Source organism: Hemitrygon akajei, chromosome 6 (assembly GCF_048418815.1).
Source record: "Hemitrygon akajei chromosome 6, sHemAka1.3, whole genome shotgun sequence".
Classification (NCBI taxonomy): domain Eukaryota; kingdom Metazoa; phylum Chordata; class Chondrichthyes; order Myliobatiformes; family Dasyatidae; genus Hemitrygon; species Hemitrygon akajei.
Window position 1 is genome coordinate 25,614,073 of NC_133129.1, and position 26,591 is coordinate 25,640,663.

A 26,591-nucleotide genomic window follows, 5' to 3' on the forward strand; every position below is an offset into this window, starting at 1 on the left:
ATACACCCTCATGGGGGAGGCTTCAAGAATAAACCCCAAAGGGAAAATATGGAGCTGGAGTCCCTAAGGCAGTTGAGTTCAACGCTGATTGGCAACTCCTGCGACGCTGCTGGTGCCAAATTGTATCGGTCTCTGCAGTTTGTTTGGATTCATTCACTATGTGGAGAGGGGTGCCCACTACATGAACAACAGCTTGCCCTCCATATTGTACTGTCCTGGTTTGCGTGTCATGTAGACAGCTAGCACGCAGCATCCATGGTTGACCCCAACCAGCAGAGGGCCTAATATCAAAAGGGTAAACATGTATTCTTTTTAATAGGTCTTAGATCAGCACCAACACAGAGTTTTGCATTGCAAAGTCAAAAATCTTTGAGTGTATTGGAGAAATGAAACAAAAACAGCACGAAAGTTCCCATGCGCTTTTGGGAAAAGTAGAAAATTGATTAATGTCTTTATATCATTATTCCTTCAATTTCAATGCTTTAAAGGGACAGTCTAGTGATTTGTACCAATGCTATATCTGAGAAAGTCCGGCTTGGTGGCACAATAATATCAGTGCCGGACTCCGGAGCGATGGTTCCTGAGTTCAAATCCAAGTTGGGTTGAGCATTGAGCTAGCAACTCAGCCTTGTAAAAACAAAGATAGCTTGCTACGGAAACACCGTCAAAAGACGGGACCCCGATAACTCCACCGCCGAGTTAAGGGCTATTCTTCTTCTTCTATGTCTGAGAAAGCAGCCATGCACAAAATGGCTTCTGTGTTTTACTTACATGGAATTTGAAGAAGTCCGATGCAACTTACAGTATATTACTATGAGATATGTTGACATCTATACAGCTTTCAGTGTTTTCTTCTTCAATGCACTTATCCTTGCACCATTCAAAGAGCCTTTGTAGATTTGTATAATCAGTAAAGGTTCATTTATTTTATTTAGAGATACAGCACAGTAGCAGGCCCTTCTGGCCCAATGAGTCTGTCACCCAATTGCACCCGTGTGACCATTTAACCTACTAACCTGATTTTCTTGATCCCTGAACATCAATTTCTCAAACTTAAGTTAATTACTCCTTCTCCTTCGCCATTCCCCCTTCCTTCTCTCACCTATCTCCTTATCTGCCCATCGTCTAGTGTTCCTCCCCCTTCCTTTTCTTCTGTCCTCTCTCCTATCAGATTCCCCTTTCTCCAGCCCTTTATCTCTTTCAACAATTGACTTCCCAGCTCTTTACTTCACCCCTCCCCCTCTCCCAGTTTCACCTATATCCTACGACCTTGTAGTTCTTCCTCTCCTCCCCCCACCTTCTTGCTCTGGCTTCTAATCTCTTTTTTCCAGTCCTGACGAAGGGTCTCAGCCCAAAACATCGACTATTTACTCTTTTCCATAGATGCTGTTTGGCCTGCTGAGCTCCTCCAGCATTCTGTATGTATTACTTTGATTTCCAGCATCTGCAGATCTTCTCTTGTTTGTGAACCTACTAACCCGTACATCTTTGGAATGTGTTAGGAACCTGGAGCATCCGGAGGAAACCCACGCTGTCACAGGGAGAACCTGCACGCTCCTTACAGACAGTGGAGGAAGTGAACCTAGGTTGCTGAGGCTGAAATTAAGTTACGCTAATCACTATACTCCATGCCACCTTCTAACAAGTGAAAATCTAACCAGCTCCCCTTGGCATTATGTGTGATTACTATTTCCCACTAGCAGCATCTTGGTGCTTTACAATAATCAGACATTTAATCGCATCAGCTACACAGTACTGTGCAAAAATCTCAGGCACATATACATAGCCAGGTGCCTAAGACTTTTCTGTAGTACTATATATGATGTCTTTCCAATTACCAAATAACCTTTAATATTACTGAGCTAATACAAGCTTAAGTACTCTTATTACTGTTTCCCAGCCACCTTCATATTTTAACCAATATGCAGTACTATGCAAAGGTTTTATGCTCCCTAGCTATTTATAAGTGCCTGAGACTTACACAGTGCTATATAAATATTAGGCAAGAAAACAGATCAGGAGCTACAAAGAAAACCTGCCTTCTGACATGCCAGTAGTTTTCTAGTATTTACAAGGCAGAAAATTAAGAATGTGATGGGATACTTGCTTAGATGAATTCAGCTTCAATAAAAATTGTGAACCTCAAAATCATCCAGGATAAACTCACCACTTGAATAATACCCCATCCATTAGCTCACGTGTTCAATTTTGGCACCGTTTTCCAATAGGTGGAATAATATTATTGTGGGAGAAGCCGTTATAACCATGCTGCAGTTCATTGCAGCAGAACCTGAGCAGCACATAAAAGAGATTTTAAATTGTCATTGACAGAGCATTTTGCAATAAGTGATGTATTCATGTGGGTATTTAAATTACATTTGTACTGAGTTAGGTCTAGGAGCTCGCCAATTAATAGCCCAAAAACTGCAGTGCTTTACAAAATTGGTGGGCCACCATCTTCTCAAGGGCAGTTGGGAATGAGTAATGAATGCCAACTTTACTAAAGGCGTTGCTATCCCAAGAGTATCATTTAAAAATATATTTAATTCAGTTTTGCATAAATACACTTGAATGATTAGTAGCCATGACTTCTCTGTGCCTCTAGGTTTGAATGATAAGCACATCCATAAGCTAATTGTACTGATTAATTCTCTCGGGTGATTAGAATGTTGTGACCTCATTCGTTATGGAAACATAGAAAATCTACAACACAATACAGGCCCTTCAACCCACAATGCTGTGCCGTACATGTACTTACTTTAGAAATTACCTAGGGTTACCCATAGCCCTCTATTTTTCTAAGCTCCATGTACCTAACCAAGAATCTCTTAAAAGACTCTATTGTATCCGGCTCCATCACAGTCGCCGGCGGCCCATTACATTCACTCACCACTGCATAAAAAAACTTAACCCTGACGAGATCGCTCTGTACCTACTTCCAAGCACCTTAAAACTGTGCCTTCTCATGTTAGTAATTTCAGCCCTGAGAAAAAGCCGCTGACTATCCACACCATCAGTGCCTCTCATCATCTTATACACCTTTATCAGGTCACCTATCATCCTCCATCGCTCCGAGGAGAAAAGGCCAAGTTCACTCAAACTGTTCTCATAAGGCATGTTCCCCAATCCAGGCAATATCCTTTTAAATATCCTCTACACCCTTTCTATAGTTTCCACCTCCTTCCTATTGTGAAGTGACCAGAACTGAGCACAATACTCCCAAGTGGGTTCTGACCAGAGTTCTATACAGCTGTAACATTACCTCTCGATTCTTTAACTCAATCCCATAGTTGACGAAGGCCAATGCACTGTATACCACACAGTCAACCTGTGAAGCAGCTTTGAGTGTCCTATAGACTTGGACCCCAAGATACCTCTGATCCTCCAAACTGCCAAGAGTCTTACCATTAATACTATATGTCTGCTGTCATATTTGACCTACCAAAATGAACCACCTCACACTTATCTGGCTTGAACTCCATCTGCCACTTCTCAGCCCAGTTTTACATCCTATTGATATCCTGCTGTAACCTCTGCAGCCCTCCACACTAAGTACCTCTGCTATTTCCTCCGGTTCCATACACACTTTTCCACTGTCAGGCTTAATTGGTCCTATTCTTTCATGTTTTATCCTCTTGCTCTTTACATACTTGTAGAACGTTTTAGGGATTTCCTTAATCCTGCTCGCCAAGGTCTTCTCATGGCCCCTTCTGGCTCTCCTAATTTCATTCTTAAGCTCCTTCCTGCTATCCTTATAACTTTCTAGATCTCTAACATTACCTAGTTTTTTGAACCTTTCATAAGCTTTAATTTTCTTCTTGACTAGATTTTCAACAGCCTTTGTACACCATGGTTCCTGCACCCTACCATTCTTTCCCTGTCTCATTGGAACTTGCCTATGCAGAACCCCACACAAATATCCGCTGAACATTTGCCACATTTCTGCCGTGCATTTCCCTGAGAACATCTGTTCCCAATTTACACTTCCAAGTTCCTGCCTGATAGCTTCATTATTCCCCTTACTCCAATGAAACGCTTTCCTAACTTGTCTGTTCCTATACCTCTCCAATTCTATGGTAAAGGAGATAGAATTGTGATCACTATCTCCAAAATGCTCACCCACTGAGAGAGCTGACACCTGGCCAGGTTCATTTCCCAGACACCTGGCTAGGTTCATTTCCCAATACCAGACCACCTCTTTTGCCTCCCTCTCTTGTCATTTCTGAAACATCTAAAGCCTGGCACTCTAAGTAGCCACTCCTGCCCCTGAGCCATCCAAGTCTTTGTAATGGCCACAACATCATAGCTCCAAGTACTGATCCACACTCTAAGTTCATACTCTTTATTCATGATACTCCTTGTAAAATAGACACATCTCAAACCATAAGTCTGTGTGTATCCCTTCTCTATCACCTGCCCATCCTTTCTCACTGTCTACAAGCTTTCTCGATTTGTGAGCCAACCGCCCCTTCCTCTGTCTCTTCAGTTTGGTTCCCACTCCCCAGCGACTCTAGTTTAAACTCTCCCAATAGCCTTAGCAAACCTCCCTGCCAGGATATTGGTCCCCCTCGGATTCAAGTGCAACCCTTCCTTTTTGTACGGGTCACTCCTGCCCCAAATGAGGTCCCAATGATCTAGAAATCTGAATCCCTGCCCCCTGCTCCAATCCCTCAGCCATGCATTTATTCTCCACCTCACTGTATTCCTATACTCACTATCATGTGGCACAAGCAGTAATCCCAAGATTACTACCTTTGAGGTCCTGCTTCTCAACTTTCTTTATAATTCCCTGTAGTCTATTTTCAGGACCCCCTCCCTTTTCCTACCGATGTCATTAGTACCAATATGTACCACGACCTCTGGCTGCTCACCTTCCCACTTCAGGATATTGTGGATGTGATCAGAAACATCCTGGACCCTGGCACCTGGGAAGCAAACCACCATCTGTGTTTCTTTACTGCGTCCACAGAATTGCCTGCCTGACCCCCTAACTATAGAGTCCCCTATCACTCCTACCATCCTCTTCCTTTCTCTACCCTTCTGAGCCACAGAGCCAGACTCTGTGCCAGAGGCATGGTCACTGTTGCTTCCCCCAGGCAGGCCATCCCCACCCAACAGTGCTCAAGCAGGAGTACCTGTTGTTAAGGGGGAAAGCCACAGGGTACTCGCTACTATCTAACTCTTGCCCTTCCCTCTCCTGACTGTTACCCACTTATCTGTCTCCTAAGGATCACCTCCTCATTTTCCCTGACTAGACTAAGGTCATTGAGGTGTATCTCTAGTTCCCTAACACAGTCCGTAAGGAGCTGCAGCTCAACAGTTATGAATACAATGGCATGCATACATGATGACTCAAGTGTTTGGTTATCTCTGGTTAACCAAAAGAGTAGCTAACTTACCTGGAAAATGCCACTAAACCTTGAATCAGGAGGGCATCCATCAAATCCACGCCAACTCTACTGAGGAATTCAGTCAGTTCCATTTCCAGTAATGGCCTATAGCCCTGTAAATTATTTTTCCCCAAATGCCAATCTGATTCCCTCCGTGCATAAACACTTCTCAGCATTAGAAAAAAAGATTTTTCCTCTGTACCTTTCCCACTATCTTATATCTATAGCTTTAATCTGTGATTTCCCAATCTTCTAAAGGTATACTGTAGTTTTTCCTCAACATAAGCACGAGAGATTGTGCAGCTGCTGGAAATCCAGAGTAACATACAAAATGCTGGAGGAGCTCAGCAGGTCAGACAGCATGTATGGAGAGGAATAAACAGTCAACATTTTAGGTTGAGACCCAGTCACTGATGAAGGACCTTGGCCCAAAATGTTGACTGTTTATGGCTTTCCATAGATGTTGCCTGACCTGCTGAGTTCTTCCAGCATTTTGTATGTGTTACTTTATTTTTCTCCTCTATTTCCCAGTTAAGAATTTATGCATCATATTCAATACTTCTCTTGAGCTTCTTGCTCCGAGAGCTGCATCTCTAGCTTCTCCATTTTAATCTTATGGTTCAGATCCCAGATCCATGGAACCATTCAAGTAAATCTTTTCTGCACCTTCTCTAGGACATTTGCATCTCTCTTGAAGTGTGGGATTAGAACTGAACATATTTGTTAGCTGATCCATATCTTATGCAGGCCCATCAAAAGTCCTATCTTAAATTGCAGATATAGGTTTTAATTCTTTTAGTGTGTGTGTGTGTGTGTGTGTGTGTGTGTGTGTGTGTGTGTGTGTGTGTGTGTGTGTGTGTGTGTGTGTGTGTGTGTGTGTGTGTGTGTGTGTGTGTGTGTGTGTGTGTGAGAGAGAGAGAGAGAGACTGTGTGATGTGTGTGCCTTCAGGCTTCTGTACCTCCTTCCTGATGGTAACAATGAGAAGGGGTCATGTCCTAGGTCATGGAGGTCCTTAAATATGGAGGCTGCCTTTCCGAGGCGCTGCTCCTTGAAGATGTCTGGGATACTACGGAGGTTAGCACCCATGATGGAGATGACTAATTTTACAACTTTCTGAAGCTTCTTTCAATCCTTTACAGTAGCCTCCCCATCCCCCACCGCCAATACAGAAGGTGATGCAGCCTGTTAAAATACTCTCCATGGTATATCTGTAAAGATTTTGAGTGTTTTAGGTGACAAACCAAATCTCCTCAAACTCCTTATGAAATATAGCTGCTGTATTGCCTTCTTTATAGCTGCATCGATATACTGGGAACAGGTTAGATCCTCCGAGATATTGACACCCAGGAACTTGAAATTGCTCATTCTCTCCACTTCTGATCCCTCTGTGAAGATTGGTTCATGTTCCCACATCATATCCTTTCTGAAGTCCACAATCAGCTGTTTGGTCTCACTGACATTGAGTGCAAGGTTGTTGATGCGACACCACTCAACTAGCTGATATATCTCACTCCAGTACACCCTCTTGGCTCCATCTGAGATTCTGCTATCATCGGCAAATTTATAGATGGCATTTGAACAATGCCTAGCCACACAGTCATGGGTATAGAGAGAGTAGATCAGTGGGCTAAGCACACACCCCTAAGGTATGCCATTGTTGATTGTCAGCAAGGAGGAGATGTTATTAGCAAACCACACAAACTGTGGTCTTCTGGTTAAGAATTCGAGGATCTAATTGCAGAGGGAGGTACAGAGGCCCAGGTTCCTTGACTTTTCAATCAGGACTATAAAAATGATGGTGTTAAACGCAGAGCTATAGTCAATGAACAGCATATTGACATAGGTGTTTGTATTGTCCAGGTGACCCAAGGTCGCTTGAAGAGCCATTGAGATGGCATCTGCTGTAGACTTATTGTAGCGATAGGCAAATTGCAGTGGGTCCGGTTCCTTGCTGAGGCAGGAGTTTATTTTAGCCATGACCAACCTCTCAAAGCATTTCATCACCGTAGATGTAAGTACTACTGGACGATAGTCATTAAGGCAGCTCACACTACCCCTCTAAGGCACTGGTATAATTGTCCTTTCGAAGCAGGTGGGAACTTTCAACATCCATGTGCTTATCTGAGAGTCTCTTACATGTCCCTGATGAAGGGGCTTGGCCCAAAACATTGATTCTATATTCTTTTCCATAGATGCTGTCTGACCTGCTGAGTTCTTCCAGCATTTTGTATGCGTTACTCTTAAATGTCCCTATTGCATCAATGTCTTTCACCACCCCAGAGAGCACATTTCAAGCACCTAACACTCTGTGTTTAAAACTAAAACCCACATCTGGCATCCCCCCCTGAACTTTCCCTCACTCCCCTTAAACAGATGTCCTCTGATATTGGCCTTTGCCACCCTGGGGAAAAGGGGCCACCCTCTCAATTAAACCCCCCCCCCCCATTTCCCATGACATTCTTTCAATCAGTCAAATTTGGATCCAGCTTGCCCCTCGTTCTTCAGTTTCATGTTCTTTTACCTGTTTTGAATACTGTCTTGTCAAATACCTTTGTAAAACCTTTTAGGCTGCAAACTCAATGTTGTCCTGTCCCTCCTTTAAATAAACATTATTCAGGCCAGTCAGACTCCACCTTCTCTCACCAATTCTCACTATTAGAACAGAAAACAGTACAACACACACCAGTCCTCATTGGGAGCAGGAGTGGAGGGAGTGAACAGTTTCAGTATCTCTGCGGATCTATCCTGGGCCCAATACACTGATTACAAAGAAGACACAACAGCGGCTATACTTTATTTGGAGTTTGAGGAGACTAGGAATGTCACCAAAGATACTCGTAAAGTTCTATGTATGTACCGTGGAGAGCATTTTAACCAGCTACATCACTATCTGGTATAGAGGGGCTGCTGCAGAAAGTTGTAAGCTCTGTCAGCTCCATCATGGCAGCATTGAGAACATCTTCAAAAGGCGATGCCTCAAAAAGGTGGTGTCCATCATTATGGATCCCCATCACCCAGGACATGCTCTCTACTCATTGCTACCATCAAATACGAGGCACAGGAGACTGAAGACACTGAGTCAGTGTTTCAGGAACAGATCTCTGAATGGACAATGAACCCATGAACACTACCTCAGTATTTTTCCCCTCTCCTTTTGTATTACTTACTTACTTTAATTTTCTTTTTATGTATATAATTGTTGTAATTATAGTTTTTATTATTATGTCTTGCACTGTACTGCTGCTGCAAAACATCACATTTCAGGACATATGCCAGTGATATTAAACCTGATTCTGATTCTAAGTGTTTATTAAATGTGGCTCTCAAAACCACTTCTATCACCTCCTTTGGCAGTGCATTCCAGGCACCTATTTGTACCTTGTGTACGTAAGAATAAAAGAGTTGCTTCTGAAATCTTGAAGATTTTCCCCCTTCGCACCTTAAAGCTGTGTCCTCTAGTATTTGACATTTCCACTCTGGGTGAAAAGACAATGACTGTATGCCCTACCTATGCCTCTTCTAATTGTATATGCATCTAACAGATTGCCCCTCATCCCTCAATACAGATAAAATTATTTACATCTGCACTAATATCTAGTGGATGATATCTTGTGTTCAGGCAACAGGAAGGTAGCCTAATGGCTAAATGAATAACTGCATCACAGAGCCAAGTGGATCTAGAGAGCTGGACTTACATTTCCTGGACTTTGTTGAGTGAAGTTAACACATCTGGGCTGCAGAACCATTCCATTTGAACTGCCAAGTGAGATTGCTGCCCTTGAACGCTGTCACAGAAAGTAACTGGCTGACTTCACACAAAAGTCACATGCAATTCTGTAGCACCTTTTTCATCCCTTTCAGGATGCCCTGAAGCAGTCAGCACTTCAAAAAATGTGTTTTAAGAAATACAGCAGCAATTTGGCAGACATTAAGCTCATACAAACAGAAGAGCTACACTATGGCACTACAGTTAATGACGCCCCGCCACAGCTCCAGTAACCCAGGTCGATCCCAAACTATTCTGCCATCTGTCTTCAGTTTCCACATTCTCACTGAGTCTACCTGTGTTTTCTCCATGGGCTCTGGTTGCCTCCCCCAACCCAAAACTCTGCTGGAGGGTTAATTTTTAATGAAAACTTCCCCTAATGTATGTAAGTGATGGGGTTAGTGGGCCTGTGGGAGAAAGTAATGAGACTGATGGGATTGTCTGTACAGAGAGCTGGATGGACACAATGAACCAAATGGCCTCCTCTTTTGTCAACTTAAGTGATATTGACCGTATATTTTGTTTTAGTGATATTAGTTGGAGAATAAATAAAACCATAAGACAAAAGAGCAGAATTAGGCCATTTGGCTCATCAAGTTTGCTCCAGCATTCTATCATGGCTGATTTATTATCCCTCTCAACCACATTCTCCTGCCTTCTCCCCGCTACCTTTGACACCCTGGTTAATCAAGAGCCTATCAACCTCTGCCTAAATACACCCTATGTCTTGGCGTGCACAGCCATCTGTGGCAATGAATTCCATAGACTCACCACACTCTGGCTAAAGAATTTTGTCCTCATCTCTGTTCTAAATGAACATCCCACAATCCTGCGGCTGTGCCCTCTGGTCTTACACTCCTCCACTATAGAAAAGATCCTCTCCGTGTACACTTTATCCAGACCATTCAATATTCAATAGGTTGCAATTGGATCCACCCCCCCCCCCCACCCCATTCTCCTCAACTCTAGCAAGTACAGACCCAGAGCTATCAAACACTCCTCGTATGTTAACCCTTTCGTTCCTGGGATCATTCTCATGAACTTCCTCTGGACCCTCTCCAATGCCAGCACATCCTTTCTTAGAAAAGGGGCCCAAAACTGGTCACAATACTCCAAGTGCGGTCTGACTAATGCCTTTTAAAGACTCAGCATTACAACCTTGCTTTTGTATTCTAGACCTCCCAGAATGAATGCTAACATTCTGTTTGCCTTCCTTACCACTGACTCAACCTGCAAGTTAACCTTCAGGGAATCCTGCAGGAGGACTCCTAAGTCCCTCTGCACTTGATTTTGGAACTTTCTCCCCTTTTAGAAAATAGTCCACATCCTTATTCCTTCTGCCAAAGTGCATGTCCTTGCACTTCTCTACATTATATTCCATCTGGCATTTCTTTGCCCATTCCCCCAGTCTGTCTTAAGATCTTCTGCAGATACCTGGCTTCTTCAACATGCCCCTCCATCTATCTTTGTATAGTCCACAAACTTGAACACAAAGCCACCAACCAATTCCTCCATCCAAATTATTTATATATGATGTGGAAAGAAGTGGTCCCAACACCGATCCCTGTGGCACACCATGAGTCACCGGCAGCCAACCAGAAAAGGTCCCCTTTATGCACATTCTGCCTCCTGCTAGTCAACCAATCTTCTATCCTTGCTACTACTCTTCCCATAAAACCAAGAGCTCTTATCTTCTTAAGCAGCCTCATGTGCTGCACCTTGTCAAAGACTTTCTGAAAATCCAAATAAACAACATGCACTGACTCTCCATTGTCTATCCTGCCTTTTATTTCCTCAAAGACTTACAACAGATTTCTCAGGCAAGATTTCCCCTTTAGAAAACCATGCTGATTTTGTCCGTAATAATAGACTCCAACATTTTTCCAACCACTGAAGTCAAGCTAACTGGCCAATTTCCTTCCTTCTGCCTCCCTCCCTTCTTAAAGAGTGGAGCGACATTTGTAATTTTCCAGTTCACATCCTACATACTGTTAGGGTCAAAATCTTGCATCTGGTGTTTTTTATTCCAGCACAGGAATTCGACGTCTTCTGATCCTAGATTACCTCTTTCCAAGGAATTGATTTCATATTTAGCCACCTCACCCATTCTGCCTACCTGCCTGTCCTTTCAATGCAATGTGTATTCTTGAATGTTAAATTCCCAATTATGATCTTCTTTCAGTTATGACTCAGACACAGATGCCCACAACATTGTTCTTGCCAGTCTCTTAAACTGCACCATAAGATCATCTGCTTTATTCCATATACTGAGTGCATTCAGATATAATAGTTTCAATCCTGTATCGATCACCCTTTTTGAGTTTGACCCCTTGTTAGACTGTAGCTCATTTCACTGACTGCAATTTTGCACTATCATATGCCTATCCTTCCTCACTGTGTCACTACACACTGCATCTAGTTGCACGCCAGCTGTCCTATCCTCAGCCCTATTACTCTGGTTCCCATCCACATGCCAAATTAGTTTAAACCTTCCTCCACAGCTGTAGCAAACCTATCTACAAGTGTTGGATTACCATGAGAACGTACAGAGCTTTGGTTTAATAATTCCCTGAAATACATTATCGCTGTTAATGTAGCACTGTGCTGGAATAAAAAACACCTGATGCAAGATTTTGGCCCAAATCAGCAACGATTCTCCCCCTCCTCCCCCCCCCCCCCCCACCCCCCGAGTTTCACTAGCAGAATGTTACTCCAGATTAATACACAAAAAAACACTGGAGGAACTAGCAGGTCAGGCCGCATATGTGAAAATGAATAAACAGTCAACATTTCGGGTTGAGACCCTTCTTCAGGATGGGAAGGGGAGGGGGAAGATGCCAGAATAAAAAGGTGGGGGGAAAGGAAGGAGGATAGTTAGAAGGTGATAGGTGAAGCCAGGTGAGAAAGGTAAAGGATGGAAAAAGAAGGAATCTGATAGTAGGCCATGGGAAAAAGGAAAGAAAAAGGAGGGGAAGATGATAGGCAGGTGAGGAGAGGAAGTAAGAGGCCAGAGTGGAGTATAGAAGAAGAGGGAAAGGAGGGGTAAAGAAAAAAAATTATCAGAGGAGAAATCAATGTTCATGCCACCAGGTTGGAGCCTACCGAGACAGAATATGAGGTGTTGCTCTTCCACCCTGAGAGTGGCCTCATCATGGCACACGAGAAGGCCATGCACTGATATGTTGGAATGGGAATAGAAATAGAAATTAAAATGATTGTCCACCGGGAAATTCCACTTTTGGCGGATAGAGCGGAGGTGCTCGACAAAGTGATCCCCCAATATGTGTAGGGTCTCACCAATGTAGAGGAGGCCGCATGGGAGCACCGAATGCAATAGACAACCCCAACAGATTTGGAGGTGAGGGAGGAGGTGAATGGGCAGTTGTAGCAGTTTGGCCGCTTGTAGGGATAAATGCCAGGAGGGAGGTTAGTGGGGAGGGACGAATGGGCAAGGGGATCACAGAAAATGGAGGAAGGGTGGGTTGGAAGATAAAGATATGTTTATTGGTAGCATCCTTTTGAAGATGGGAGAGGTTGTAGAGAATGATATGTTGGATGCAGAGGCTGAAGGGTGATAGGTGAGGACAAGAGAAACCCTGTCACTGTTAAGGTGGCATGAAGAAGAAGAGGTAAGTGTGGATGTCCGGGAAATGGGGGAGATGTGTCAGCATCATTAGTATAGGAGGGGGAACCACATTCTTTGAAGAAGGAGGACATCTCTGATGTCCTGGAAAAGAAAGCCTCATCCTGGGAGCAAATGTAGTGGTGACAAAGGTAGTAAGAAAAGGGAATAACATTTTTACAGGAGACAGCGAGGAAAAGGTATAGTGAAGGTAGACATGGGAATTGGTAGGTTTATAAAAGATGTCGATAGACAGTTTATCTCCAGAGATGGAGACAGAGAGATCGAGAAAGGGGAGAGAAGCGTCAGAAATGAACCAAGAGAATTTAAGGGCAGGGTGGAAGTTGGAGGCAGGATGATGAAATATCAACTTTTTCTACAACTTATTCCAGATTCTAGCAGCTGCCGTCTCTTGTGCCTCTGAATCAGAATCAGGTTTATTATCACTGACATATGTTGTGAGATTTGTTGTAAAAGTAATAAAATAAACTGCTGAGGAACTCAGCAGGTCAGGCAGCATCAGTGGAGGCAACGGGATGGTTGAAATTTCGGGTCACAACCCTGTTGCAGAATTTTGATCCAAACATCAGTCATCCCTTTGCCTGACCCGCTGAGCTCCTCCAGTAGTTTATTTATTTCTCTCGATCGTGGCACTCCATGCTGGAATAGATGCTTAGACTTTTGCCTATGGAATAAGACTTCGACTGGGAACCGACCGACATAGCCCAGCCACACGCTTTATGCTATGAAGAAAGTGCCACTGGTTCCTTGGGGTGTTAAGTAAAAGCTGTGTGTTTTCCCCAGTAAATGCCAGCAGTCATTCAATTTACTTCAACTCTGCTATAAATATGTGCAGTTAGATGTTGAATAAGAAGGTCTAACTTGGTTTATCTATCTTTGGTATATACTATGTTCTTGAATATTTGTTTCAGAACTACATGTACAGTTCCCCTTATAGATTACATAGATGGCAATGACTTTACCATTGAACCACAGCAAGGTGGGGATGAGGATGGTTTTGCCAGAGGGGCCTGGGATTGGAGCTTACTATGGAAGCGTGTACCATTGAACAGTCGTGAAAAGGCCAGAAGAATACATAAAACTGAGCCTTATCGGTAATCGCAGATGGATTTATTTATTGCTGATTTCCATTATATCTCTAATCTCTCCATTTTTCCCATGTAACCGGCTGCATCCCACTCTAATTCCAATAATATGTTGACGCATGGATCCTTGCACCTACCCTTTCTGCCAATACCAACGATATTGCCAATGCTGCAGAACCTCATGTACTGTGCCACTTATAGATGCCATAAGCGGAAATACTTACGCAATATCACCACAAGGGGGTGGTGATGAAGATGGTTTTGCTAGAGGAGCATGGGACTGGAGCATGTTGTGGAAGCGTGTCCCCCTCTCCAAGCGAGAGAAGGAAAGGAGAAAACATAGAACTGAACCATATTGGTAATCATTAGAACATTTGATCATTGCCACTTACGAAAGTCCACACTCTAGTTCTTTATCCAGCTAACGTCCATGCTTTTCTGTTCCTGTTTTATATGTTGACTACTTCTTTACTTGAAAAAATTATCTTCACAATGATTTGAAAATGCTGCACTTGCATTTTGCCAAAATATTTCTAGTTTTGAATGTGAGAACGTCTCCACTATTTATATGTTGTTAAACACTTAATTGATTTAAGTCCTAGAAGGGCTTGCTACCAAGTAAGGATCGACCAATAATACTTCTTTGTCAAGTTGTGTGTGGAGCACTACAAACCAGAGTTTCCAGTTTAGTATGTCATGCGATCACCAAGATGCACCCACTAATGCTCTGTGCTGGTATTTGTTGCAAAGGGAGTATACCAAACCCACCAGTAATTCAATAATCTTAACCTTTTACAAAAATGCAACCAGAAGAAATAGTGTAGCGTGGAATATGTTCAGTAGGTTATTGGTGTTTGATTTATCACTGTCATATATACAGTGAAACGCTTTTGTTGCACGCCATCCAGGCAGATCATTACAACAAGTACATCAAGGTAGTCAAAAGGCAAAAAGAAATGTCAAATAAAATACGAAAACAGAAATAGGATTAATCCCTCTTTGAATATTTGCAGAGATAAATGTCTGACAAAAAGATGGCTTGAGAAAAGTGTAAATATTATTTGCATAATCCCCCAACTGCAGTTTTACCTCCATACATAGTGTTTTACAACGTCCTTGGCCACACCACCACATAGTTTTCTTCACACGCATCAAATCTTGGCATCCTGCATGGGTTTAAGCCACTCCTATTGTATGTACACATGAGTGAGTGCATTTAGATGAGTAAAAGAGGGCTTGTATTATGTCTCTCCATTGCTAAAACCTGAGGAGTAATCAGATGGAAAATCAGTTTGAATTACACTGGTGCAAAATTACACAAAGCCCTTGAGCTAAGAGTACAACTTTAACCCATTCAGCGAAGTCATTGAGAGCCCACGTTGAAATTTGTTCCATCAAATACTGTATAAAACTGGATCTATTTCAAAGGGCATCCATTTACCATGAAATAAACCACCATATTTCTCTTAAATCTTTGAAAATTATTCTGGATTATGACAATGGATTAGAAAATCAATGAAAGTGAGCTAGGCTATAAAATATTGGATTGCTATGACACTTGCAGTGCGTTGGAAAAACTATTCAGCCCCCCCACTAACTATTTTCACATTTTTCAGTCTCATTTTCTATATTTAAAATATATTGAAGTAGGGTTTTTGAAATAATCAACAAAACATTGTGCATCATGTCAAATCAAAAGAAAAAATTTAAAACCTGTTAACAGTTTACTAAAAATTTTAAAAAAACTAATTTAGGAGGCTGGGAAAGTATTCATCCCCTGTGTAATTATGACGCTAACTTTCCTCGGGCAATACTGTATATTACCAACTCACCCAATTTGTTGATGTAAAAAATGGAGGATCACACAAACAAATACCCACTCTCTCTGTAAGGTCCAATAGTATGGTAGATTTTCAACAGAGCAAATCAAAATAAAGACAAAAGAAGAAATGATAATAGAGAAGCACAAATCTGGGGAAGGGGGGACAAGACCATCTCAAAGGCACTGAACATGCCTCAGAGCTCAGTGCAGTCCATCATGGAAAAAGGGGTAAAAATATGAAAGCACAGTTATACTGCCCAAGTCAGGCTGCCCCTCCAGACTTAGTTGCCAGAGAAGTCTGGTGCTTGTAAGAGAGTTGACTGTCACCTCTCTTACTGGTGCTTGTAAGAGAGGTGACTGTGACACCAGCAGTCACTCTGAGGGAGCTGCAGAAGTCAGTGGCTGCAGCTGGAGATGAAGTTTATGCCTCCACAATTTCTAAGGCCTTGCATTAAAAAGATATTTATGGAAAGAGTTGCAAGGAAGAAACCCTGGCTAAAGAAAAAAGGGAAACACGTCAATTAGAAGATGCTGTAAAGATTTTGAAGAAGGTCTTGTGGTCGGATGAGAATACGGTGCCAGGTAACACCATCCTTACTGTAAAGTGTAGTAGTGGAGGTACATTACACTATGGGAGTGCTTTTCAGCAGCAGGGACTGGAAATCTGGTCAGCACTGATGGGTAGATGAATGCTGCTAAATACAGAGAGACTCTGGATAAAAAAACCTGCTAGCCTCTTCAAGAAAGCTTAAACTGGGGAGGAAGTTCGTTTTTGAGCAGCACATTGCCGGAGCAACTACGGAGTAGCTTCAGATGAAAAAAATTGATGTCCTTGAGTGGCCCTGTCAGAATCCTGACCTTAACACAATTGAACATCTCTGACAACACCTCAAGGTTGCTGTCCACCACCGCTCCCCAACTAACCTGGCACAGCTTGAGCAATTTTACAAGGAGCAATGGACAAATCTTGTTCCATCACATTGTGCAAAGTAATAGAGGCTTATCCAAAAAGACTGTTGGCTGTAATAGCTGTGAAAGGAGGTTCAACTAAGTACTGAGCAGAGGGGGATGAATACTTTCGAACTGGTGACATTTCCGTTTTTCATGCTTTACAATTTTCCTGTTTTTGGGCTTTACTGTTAAAAAAAAAGGAGCATGTGATTCACAAATAAATTTCTCAGTTATATTGATCAAAATCCCTGCTTGTAGTGCTCATTTATGTGAACAAAGGATTGGGGGCTGAGTACTTTTACAAGGCACTTTATCTTACTAGATTAAAACATGACCCACAGCTGAGGAATTTAAATTTAAATGATAAATACATTTTGCTGTTATTTAACAATAAATAAATCTGAGGCAAAAGATTATTGTCAGTAATCAGGACCAGTATATCACCAGATCATTGTAAAACTCACATTTTCACTAAAGTCCTTTTCAGTAATCTGTTATCATTACCCAATCTTACCCACAGGTAAGTATATCATCAGGCTGTTTCTCCATTTATATAGTAAATAACTCAAATCAAGAACAATTAAGGATATAATAAAAATGGTAATGCACACATGCCAAGAATGAAAATAGACCTAATCTGTACTGGCCATTTCAGAGAAGGATGTGAGATCAGGGAGAGGTATGTTGATGCTGTAGGGCACATTTATATCAAGAAGGAGATGTATCTCTTGCTGATGATTAAGGTGGGTAAGCCCACCGAGCCTAATGAGATCTATTCCAGAAAATTGACAGAGACAAGAGGGCAAGAGAGGAGATTGTTGGGGCCTTGACAAAAATCTCTATATCTTTTTTAGCCACAAGTAAGGTCAGAGAGTGCTGAGAAATAGCAAATATTCATTTGTTTAAAAGGGGCAATAACAATAAACCAGAAAATTTAGGGATAGGATCTTCTTGTGTCTGGAAAAGCATAGACTGGTCAGCATGTCTTACAAACTTGATTGACTTTCTTAAAGCAGCAATGACAATTTGTGAAGTTAAGGCAGAGGATGTTGGATTTCGCTAACGATTTCAACAATGAGCCTTATGGTAGTTTTAAAGAAAAACGGCAGAACCCAGTCTAGCTCCGGTCTTGAATTTCTCTGTCCTGAACATTCACGAAATTTTGCTTGTTGTGTACATAGTCATGTTTATTTTTAACTTGCTGTTTGTAATATTAGATATATTGAAATTAGACATAGATATAATGCTGCACTAAACTGGGAGACACTGTATGAAAGTAATACTTTGGTCGATCCTTACTAAGTAAATTATCTGGTTTATTCGAAGGTACAAGGTATAAGATGCAATACTACCTTCCATGTGGAAAAGAAAATCTTCAGCTGAAATAGTCACTGAGCAGCGGCCTTTGTCTGGTTGTTCTTTAGACATTTGCAATAATATTGTTAAATAAATCACTCATTTCTCTCTATCTGTTGAGTCAGCAACACAGTCAGATTTGTTACATTAAACGTACTGACAGAAATTTCACTGATTAGTTACTATTTATAATCTCATGAAATAACAAAGAAATTCTGTGTGAAAGCATGAGTGTGTTTGCATGTCCGATATCTGTACCAATAATGCTGGGATTCTTAAACACAAGAGATTCCACAGATGCTGGTAAACCAGAGCAACACACATAAAATGCTGGAGGAACTCAGCAGGTCAGACAGAATGTATGGAAATGAATAAATTCTCCCATGGTCCACTCTCCTCTCTTATCAGATTCCTTCTTTTCCACAACTTTACCTCTTCCACTTACTACTTCCACGCTTCTTACTTCATCTGCCCTCCCTTACCCACCTGACTTCACCTATCACCTTCTTCGTCTCACCCCACCTTCTTATTCTGGCTTCTTCCCTCTTCCTTTCCAGCCCTAATGAAGTCTTGGCCTAAAACGTTGACTGCTTATTCCTTTCCATAAATGCTGCCTGACTTTGGAGTTCCTCCAACATCGTGTGCGTGTTGATATTGGGATTCTTACTAACTACTGTGTTGCGACTTTAATGTGAGCAAAGTCATGGTTGCTGATTTTTCTAAATTTCTAAACATTAAAATGTATATAAATTTGGGAAAACTGAAAGCATTAGATGAAGTACTTCTACTTCATAGTAACGCATCTTATACTTTGCCCAAGGTGATAGGGAATAAAACGTTTATAGTTCTTGGCATTGGATGAGTGCAGCAGGCTTTAATTTGATTCAACCTTTTTGATAGCCTTAAATTCTTACTGCACTGACCTGGTGTCAGAAATGAGATTCTTCTTTTTGCTCTCCTAGGAGAGCCTGTTTATGATTCTGCTTTTGTGTTCTAATTGCTTCAGTCCCATCTTTCCTAAATATATCACAGTGCTATGCGGATCAAACCAAATGAAAAGCTAGTGACCGCGCATGGGGTTCTGCTGCCGCTTCTATTTCCCTGCGTTTTAAGATGCAGTTCTAACATGATTCTTCCTTCTAACTGAAAACTGAAATCACTTCAGTTATGTTACTATTTTGCACATAAATGTGCTTTTTATTGGTATAATCTGCTACATCCAATCCCGTGATCATTGTGAAACGTATGTTTTCAATTTGCATTGAATGTCATTTTACCACATTTAGTTCATTAATAAAATTACTAGAATTATAATATTGGCTTAATGAGAGGAGTAATTGGCTAAAATAGATGAGGAACATAGAACCTTTGACCTTGAGAGATTTGTGCACTCTGCTGCACCCAATCCAAATTCAATAAGAAGTCCAGTTAAGGAAACTCTCATTCTACGTGGTAAAAGCATTGCAGTGATAAATTTGTAGTTAAAGACATTTCTAACTTCCAGTCTTGAAAGCATTAAAAGAACTTCAGTCCTAAAGTAAGTTTAAAATTTTATCTGGATATATTTCTTCCCTTGTAGTCAAGGCAGGTGCAAACATTTTATAACTTCGTTGATATGATTTGTTTTACTTTTGCTCCAGGTAGTTAAATATTAAAATTGTCTCAACACAATTAAGATTAAATTTTAAACATTCTCTTCCTGTCATCTGATATGGAATCATAGAAATGTTTGGCACGGGGGAAGCTATTTGCCCATTCAAGTCCGTGCTAGGCAGAGATAGACTTTGGGTTAATCTGGATATGTGTCTCAGGAGAAAATTCTCAATGAAAGCAGGGATCATTAATGATCTGCACTATTACCTTCCATGTGCCAGTCCAGCCTTTGATGATCTGAAGAACAGAATGTTTAAAGAGCACCACCTCTTACCTTGCTCTAAACTCATGGTCTGCTGAATAGCGACATTGCTTGTCCCCATGTGCACTTCTGTGCTAACAACATCAGGTACTTCAAAGAACTGAAGAGTTACCAAACAAAATGCTATCTCTATAACATCCCCCAAGCCATTTGTAGGAGAAGCATCAAAATATCCCCAGTACTGGGGACAGAATTACACTCTATTAGAAGTTTATACTATATACCTCCGACAGTAGACCTCATCATTCACATCTGCAACAGAATACTCCAAGATCCATCCTGGTGAAGATTGCAGGGTGAACAGATGAATGGATTCAAGCATGTTCTTGAAGCCTCCTTGATAAAGCATTACATCTCCATCGACTTATGAGAATCCTTGATCTATGACTGCTGATTTCTGCAAGTTTAGAAGGAATTAAATGAAGGAATGTTTGGGATGGCACCGACAACTTTAAGTCTGTTTGTTTGAAGTACACAGAAGCATAGCAGATGGAACACACCACCTCCCAAATAGTCCACCTGCCTACCCCATCTAGCAAATCTTGTCCCACTTTGGCATCATCAGTCACCTCCTGACACCTCCATGACCTTTCTACCATTGCATGGGACATCACAGTGCCTGAATGAATATGATTCCAACAGAAGCTTGGACTATCTGCGTGAAAACATCTTGTTTGATTTGCAGCCCATGAACCACATTACATATTTACTCTATCACCAGTGTATGACAGTTGCAGTGTGTACCATCTACAAAATCCAGTGCATTTATTCACACAGATCAGTGTGACAACATTGACCTCTGCACCCCAGAAGAATAAGGGCAGCAGGTCCGTAAGAATAGATTCTAGATAGATTATTCTAATTTATCACATGAACATTGAAATATACAGTGAAATGCATTATTTGCGTCATCAGTGGGGATTGTGTCGGACAGCCTGCCACGCCACGCTTCTGGCACCAGCATAACATGCTCTCAACTCACTAACCCTAACTAAATCTTTAGAGTGTGGGAAGAAACCAGAGCACCCAGAGGAAACACACGCAGTCACGGGGAGAACATTAAACTCCTTACAGACAGCGGCAGGAATCGAACCCCGATCGGTGATCATTGGTACCGTAAAGCCTTGCACTAACCACTACACTACTGTGCTGCCCAATACCTGCAGATTCCCTTGCAAGTTGGACACCATCCTAACTTGGAAATGTATGACTGTTCCTTCATTATTGCTGACTCTAAACCCTGGAACACTCTCCCCTCCAGAAAGAGGTGGTCTTTCACCAGAAGAACTGCAGTGGTTCAAGAAGTCAGCTCACTACCACTTTATAGTTATGGATGGGCAATAAATATTGGTTTTGTCTCTGATACCCAGATCCTGAGAATAACCTGACAATCTGCAAAGTAACGTACACACACAATGCTGGAGGAACTCAGCAGATCAGACACTATCTATGGGAGAGGAATAAAGAGTAGACATTGCAGGCCAAGACCCTTCATCAGGACTGGACTTACAGAACCTACAGAACTGGATTGGAAGCAAATCATCCTCAATTTTGAAGGACTACAAAGAGCTACTCTCTATTCTATCTAAACCTAACTGTTGTTTTGTACAGTTCAACATGATCTGTCTACTCCTGTATCTACCTCAGTAAACAAAAAATAAGTGTCCTGAATGTCTGCTTAACTGCCATATTTATCCATCGTGCAACCTTCACGGAGTTATGAACCACTCCTCTCCACTTCATAATATTCTACTATTTTAAATAATAGCTTTGATGAGGTAGAAAAGTTGGATTAAAGCCATGCAACAGAGTTGAAATCTGTTCTGAGTCTTGAGTGGAAATCCCAAGTCTAATGGAATATCAAATGAAAGTAGTGTAAGCCGCAGACTCAGGTTTAGATTAAGTTGCTAAACAAAAGAATATGTCAATTATAGGAGATAGTTGGAGATTAGAAACAACTAGTGAATAGAAAGTGCTTAAACAAAGCAGGCAATGTTTGAAGTATATATATATATATGATTTTCTGGGGAAAGAAGTACAAAGGTTAAAAGGATAAAGGTTTCATTGCTTAAGTATTAGAAATACAGATGTGGAGCATTATAACTGAAAGCCAATTGCAAACAGATTGAGACCTGCAGTCAGAATTAAAGTAAATGAGTTCGATTAGAAGGAAAGTACAGGGACACGTCTGTCCTCAAACCAGCAGGATGTAGTTGTGTATATAAGCTACAGATCCAGCTCGACAAATACTGTTAAAGTGAAGGGGTGGGGTTAGGTCAAGATAAAGGTAAAACAAATTCTTCCTCTTAAAAAGGATCAAACATTCTAAACTTGATACTTCCATACTTCCCTAGTAATTAAAAACATTGTGGAGTTCTGTTACCCACCATAAATGACATGTAAAATTAAATAAAAAGCAAAAACTGAAAATGTTAGCAATTTGAAACAAGAAAAAAAAGTGTTGGAGACACTCAGCAAAACACTGAAGAGATTTCAGTTAGTTTTCTTTTCCTTATTTGCTGAAATTTGTTCACATTTTATGTCTTAAGTTGCATTCCCCTTTTTCACAAGCCTATAATTTTAAGGCATTTGCTAAAACCCCCAAATGATTATTAACCTCACTCTTTTGGTCTTGTGTTAACTAAATGTAAATGTTTCCACTTGTTTAACATGTGATACTCCCTAGCTATTAAATTAATTAATATATCAAGATTAATGGTTGAAAATTATCCTGAAATAGACATATTCTTTGGAAAAGGGTACTGCAGCTTTAAGTTATATGAACTGCAAATCATAGAATCTTAGGTGCAGAAAGAATAACTCAACACCTGGAATCTCCTAATTTGGTGTCCATTTATCTAACTATAACTTTCCCAGGTCCCCAGCTATGGCTGGGGGGTTATTCGCTATTGAACGGGATTTCTTCTTTGAGCTGGGGCTCTATGATCCTGGTCTTCAGATCTGGGGAGGTGAAAACTTCGAAATATCCTATAAGGTAATGTAAACATACAGACTAAATGTTTTCTTCAATGTAAAATGCATTTGATGATAAAAAAAATATATCAAAACTATTAGAATATTATTAGAGAGGCTTTTCAATGTTAACTCAATTCAGGATTATGTTACCATGCCAAAAATTAGCAAAAAATATTTTTGAACAATTTCTACTGTTAAAAACTTTTATGGAAAGTTTTATTTGTGGAAATTGCTCTATTCTGAAAACATTGAGTGAAATGTTTCACTCAATGCTCGAACACTCCTTGTAATATAATAACTGAGAAATGAAGTCAAAGATGTTTATCCCCACCCAACAAATGTTCCCTTTTGTCTCTTTCATGCCTTTACAGATCTGGCAATGTGGAGGAAAATTGCTGTTTGTACCGTGTTCTCGTGTTGGTCATATTTACCGCCTGCATGGGTGGGCAGGGAATCCACCACCTGCTTATGTTGGGTCCTCTCCAACATTAAAGGTATATCTCTAATTACTTACCCACCTATGGCAACAATATCCAGGTTCATTTTCTGCTGCTGTATGTGAGAGGCTTGTACATTCTCCCTGTAACACTGTGTGTCTCCTTCAGTGATCTGCTTTCCTCCCACGTTCCAAAGATGTGCAGGTTAGGGTTAGTAAGTTGTAGTCCTGCCTGTGTTGGTGCCCTCTCCAGGAGGACCACAATCTTGTAGGGTTTGGAGGCTTGTGTGCCTCAGTGACCCAGAGAGCTTTGTTGGCAAGAGGTAGGGTCTTGTGCTTGGGCTCTTGGTAGTGTCACATATACCAAACAGGTATATCAGGGTAGAGGCCAGACTAAGAGTGGTTCAGGTGGTTCCAGGTTCGTGGGTTCAGCTCAGGGCTAACAACCATGACTGGTCAAAAACGAAATTGTTACAGAAACAGCAATGAAGAATTCTTCTATATCTGTGTGCAATGGTGTAGACAGACAGAGATGGAGGACCTTCATTGCTGCCTTAAACACCAGCTGCATAATGGGCAGTAAGTAAGTAAGAATGTTGGTGCCAGGATCACGGTGACACCTGGGGTCTGGCCCCTACACATCCTCCAGCAAGAACTTCAATGATTCAGTATTCAAATTTCTCTTATATGATTACTGTAACATTGGCACTAGTTGCCAATAGCTCTCTGTGTTACTTATTTTCTAGTCTTTTATGATTTATTTTATGTGAACTTTGAGTAATTTCTGCTGACCCTACAACAAAGACATCACATACCACAGTACCAAAGGGTCAGATTGGTTAGTGGATAGACAGGAAATTCTCTCTGCGCAGATTGTTATATTTACCGGGCGGTAGTGTAGTGGCATTTGCATTAGACGTAGAGGCGAGTGGTCCCAGGTCTGAATCTAGCCAGCTCTTTGCATGCTTTCTATCCGTGCTGATTTGGGCATTGAGCCAGCAACTTGGCCTCATAAAAAAGAAGGCAAAAATGCTAAAGAAACGGCAAGGTTGCCGCTCGATGCGCCACAGGGCACAGAAAGGAACAACATTGATATATTACAAGGTGAAGGAAGGAAATAAATTGCTGAAATGCAATCCTAGTGGCTCTGTGTACAGAGTGAAACACAAATAGGAAGAGCACAACATGAGACAGCTTTCAGGAGAGATGATCAAGGGTCTTCAACCTGAAACAACTGTTTCTTTTCCACAGATGCTGCCTCACCTGCTGAGTTTTTCCAACATTTTTTGTTGTCATTAAGGCAAATTATTGAGAGCTTCAGTCATCTAACCAGAAACATAGAATCTATATTGTGAGAGATGCAAATTCCAAGAATGTGCTGTGTATCTAAATAAAAATGGTGTTAATCAGAACTGTTGCTGTGCAAAAATGGTGACCTGCAGGGTTACTGCAATGCAGAAGTCAGCAGCAAGGTAGTCAGGGCAGTTTGGGTTAGAGACAGCTAAGAGCACATTCAATAAAAGGCATATTTCTAGATTTTTATATTTATAACATTTATTGCATTTTCATGGACAGCTTATATGTCAATTTCTTTTTCTCTTTAAAGAAATTCATTTTGGATTTGTGCAGATTGTTGATCATTTTAAATCACTGGTGTTGGTCATGAACTTATTATGTCACCAATACTTTACAGAATTATGTTCGTGTTGTTGAAGTCTGGTGGGATGAATATGCCGACTATTTCTATGCAAGCCGTCCAGAAACAAAAGCCTTGGCTTATGGGGATATATCAGCACTGAAGAAGTTTCGGGAGGAACACCACTGCAAGAGTTTTAAATGGTTCATGGAAGAAATAGCTTATGATATTACAGAACACTATCCATTACCACCAAAAAATGTAGAATGGGGAGAGGTAAAGCTACTAATTCACTCTTGATAAATTTATGTTCTCACAAGTGTCAGGGAATGCACTATTGCCTGCAGTTTTATTATGGCTTTATTAAGATTAGCTGTATGAATGGTTGCAATAGTCTCACTGCTGCCTGTTGAATGGAGTTGAATATAGTACTCCTGTACTTGGAGGTTAAGAGTGAAGACGCCAGATTTGTTCTGGAGGGACAATCATAATTGATGCTTTATTGGTCTTGTCCAATTCTCTCTGAGAGTGAGGAGCATACGTGGAGTGGCTGAGAACAGAATTAATTTGGCTGTGACGATAGCCTCTATTCACCCTACAGACTTTCATGGAAATTATAGAATCCACTTGGACCAGGCTTCAGTGTGATTTTGGCTTTATCAAGGAATGCAATATATGTGCAGTGAGGTCCAAATATCAAATTTATGATTATATCAATTGTTAAATCTAAATTGCATGAGTTTTAAAATATGAAACCATATGTTTACTGAGATAAACAAGCATTCAATGATAGAACAAAGAACATTACAGCCTAGTACGTGCCCTTTGGCTGGCAATATTGTTCTGACCTATTAACCTACTCGAAAATCATCTAACCCTTCCTTCCAACATAGTCCTCCATTTTTCATCCATGTGTCCATCCATGAATTTCTTAAATGCTCCTAATCTGTCTGCCTCCTCCACCAACACCTCTGGCAGGGTGTTCTACATATCCACCATTCCCTGTGTAAAAAATGTTACATCTGACATCCGTTCCTATATTTTCTTTCAATTCTGTTAAAATTATGCCCCCTGGTGTCAGCTGTTTCCTCCCTGGGAAGAAGTCTCTGGCTATTCACTCAATCTTGTACACATTGTAGAACCTTAGACTAGACCTGGATCGATAATGACACAGCTTTTACCTCACCAGCTTTATGGTGCATTCACCTTTCATTTCAGATCAGAGGACATGAAACAGATTACTGCATTGACAGCATGGGCCACACCAATGGTGGGTTTGTCGAGCTGGGGCCTTGCCATCGAATGGGAGGAAATCAGGTAATCTTTCTGTCAGATTCACAACAAAAAGTAAAAGATTGAGAAATTCAGAGTGACCAAAGCAGCAAGCAGGGCTCAGCAAGAAATCTATAGTTTTAGTAAAAAGCCAGATCAGACTTGCATTTCAGTTTAGCATTGGCTTTGCAGGTGATTTAATGATTCAAGAAGGTGGCTGAATGCCAATTTAACATGGTTGAGATTCAACAGCAAAACATGTAGATGCTGGAAATCTGAGATAAAGCAAAAAGAAATGCAAATTCTCAGCAGGTCAAGTGGTATCTGTGGAGTGAAAAGCAG

At 41.2% G+C, this 26,591-nt stretch overlaps 1 protein-coding gene across 2 annotated transcripts in view; it reads left to right on the forward strand.

The window, feature by feature from the left end:
- The window catches only part of galnt7 (UDP-N-acetyl-alpha-D-galactosamine: polypeptide N-acetylgalactosaminyltransferase 7), a 126,191-nt gene that overhangs the window by 89,137 nt on the left and 10,463 nt on the right, over window positions 1-26,591 (forward strand). The window contains exons 6-10 of one of the 2 annotated variants that reach the window (XM_073048003.1): window positions 13,712-13,894; window positions 22,807-22,924; window positions 23,277-23,399; window positions 25,035-25,253; window positions 26,196-26,294. In XM_073048003.1, the coding sequence (XP_072904104.1) occupies window positions 13,712-13,894; window positions 22,807-22,924; window positions 23,277-23,399; window positions 25,035-25,253; window positions 26,196-26,294 (742 nt within the window). Of the gene's footprint in view, window positions 1-13,711; window positions 13,895-14,060; window positions 14,244-22,806; window positions 22,925-23,276; window positions 23,400-25,034; window positions 25,254-26,195; window positions 26,295-26,591 lie in introns of both variants that reach the window. The other variant, XM_073048002.1, reaches the window with a different exon arrangement.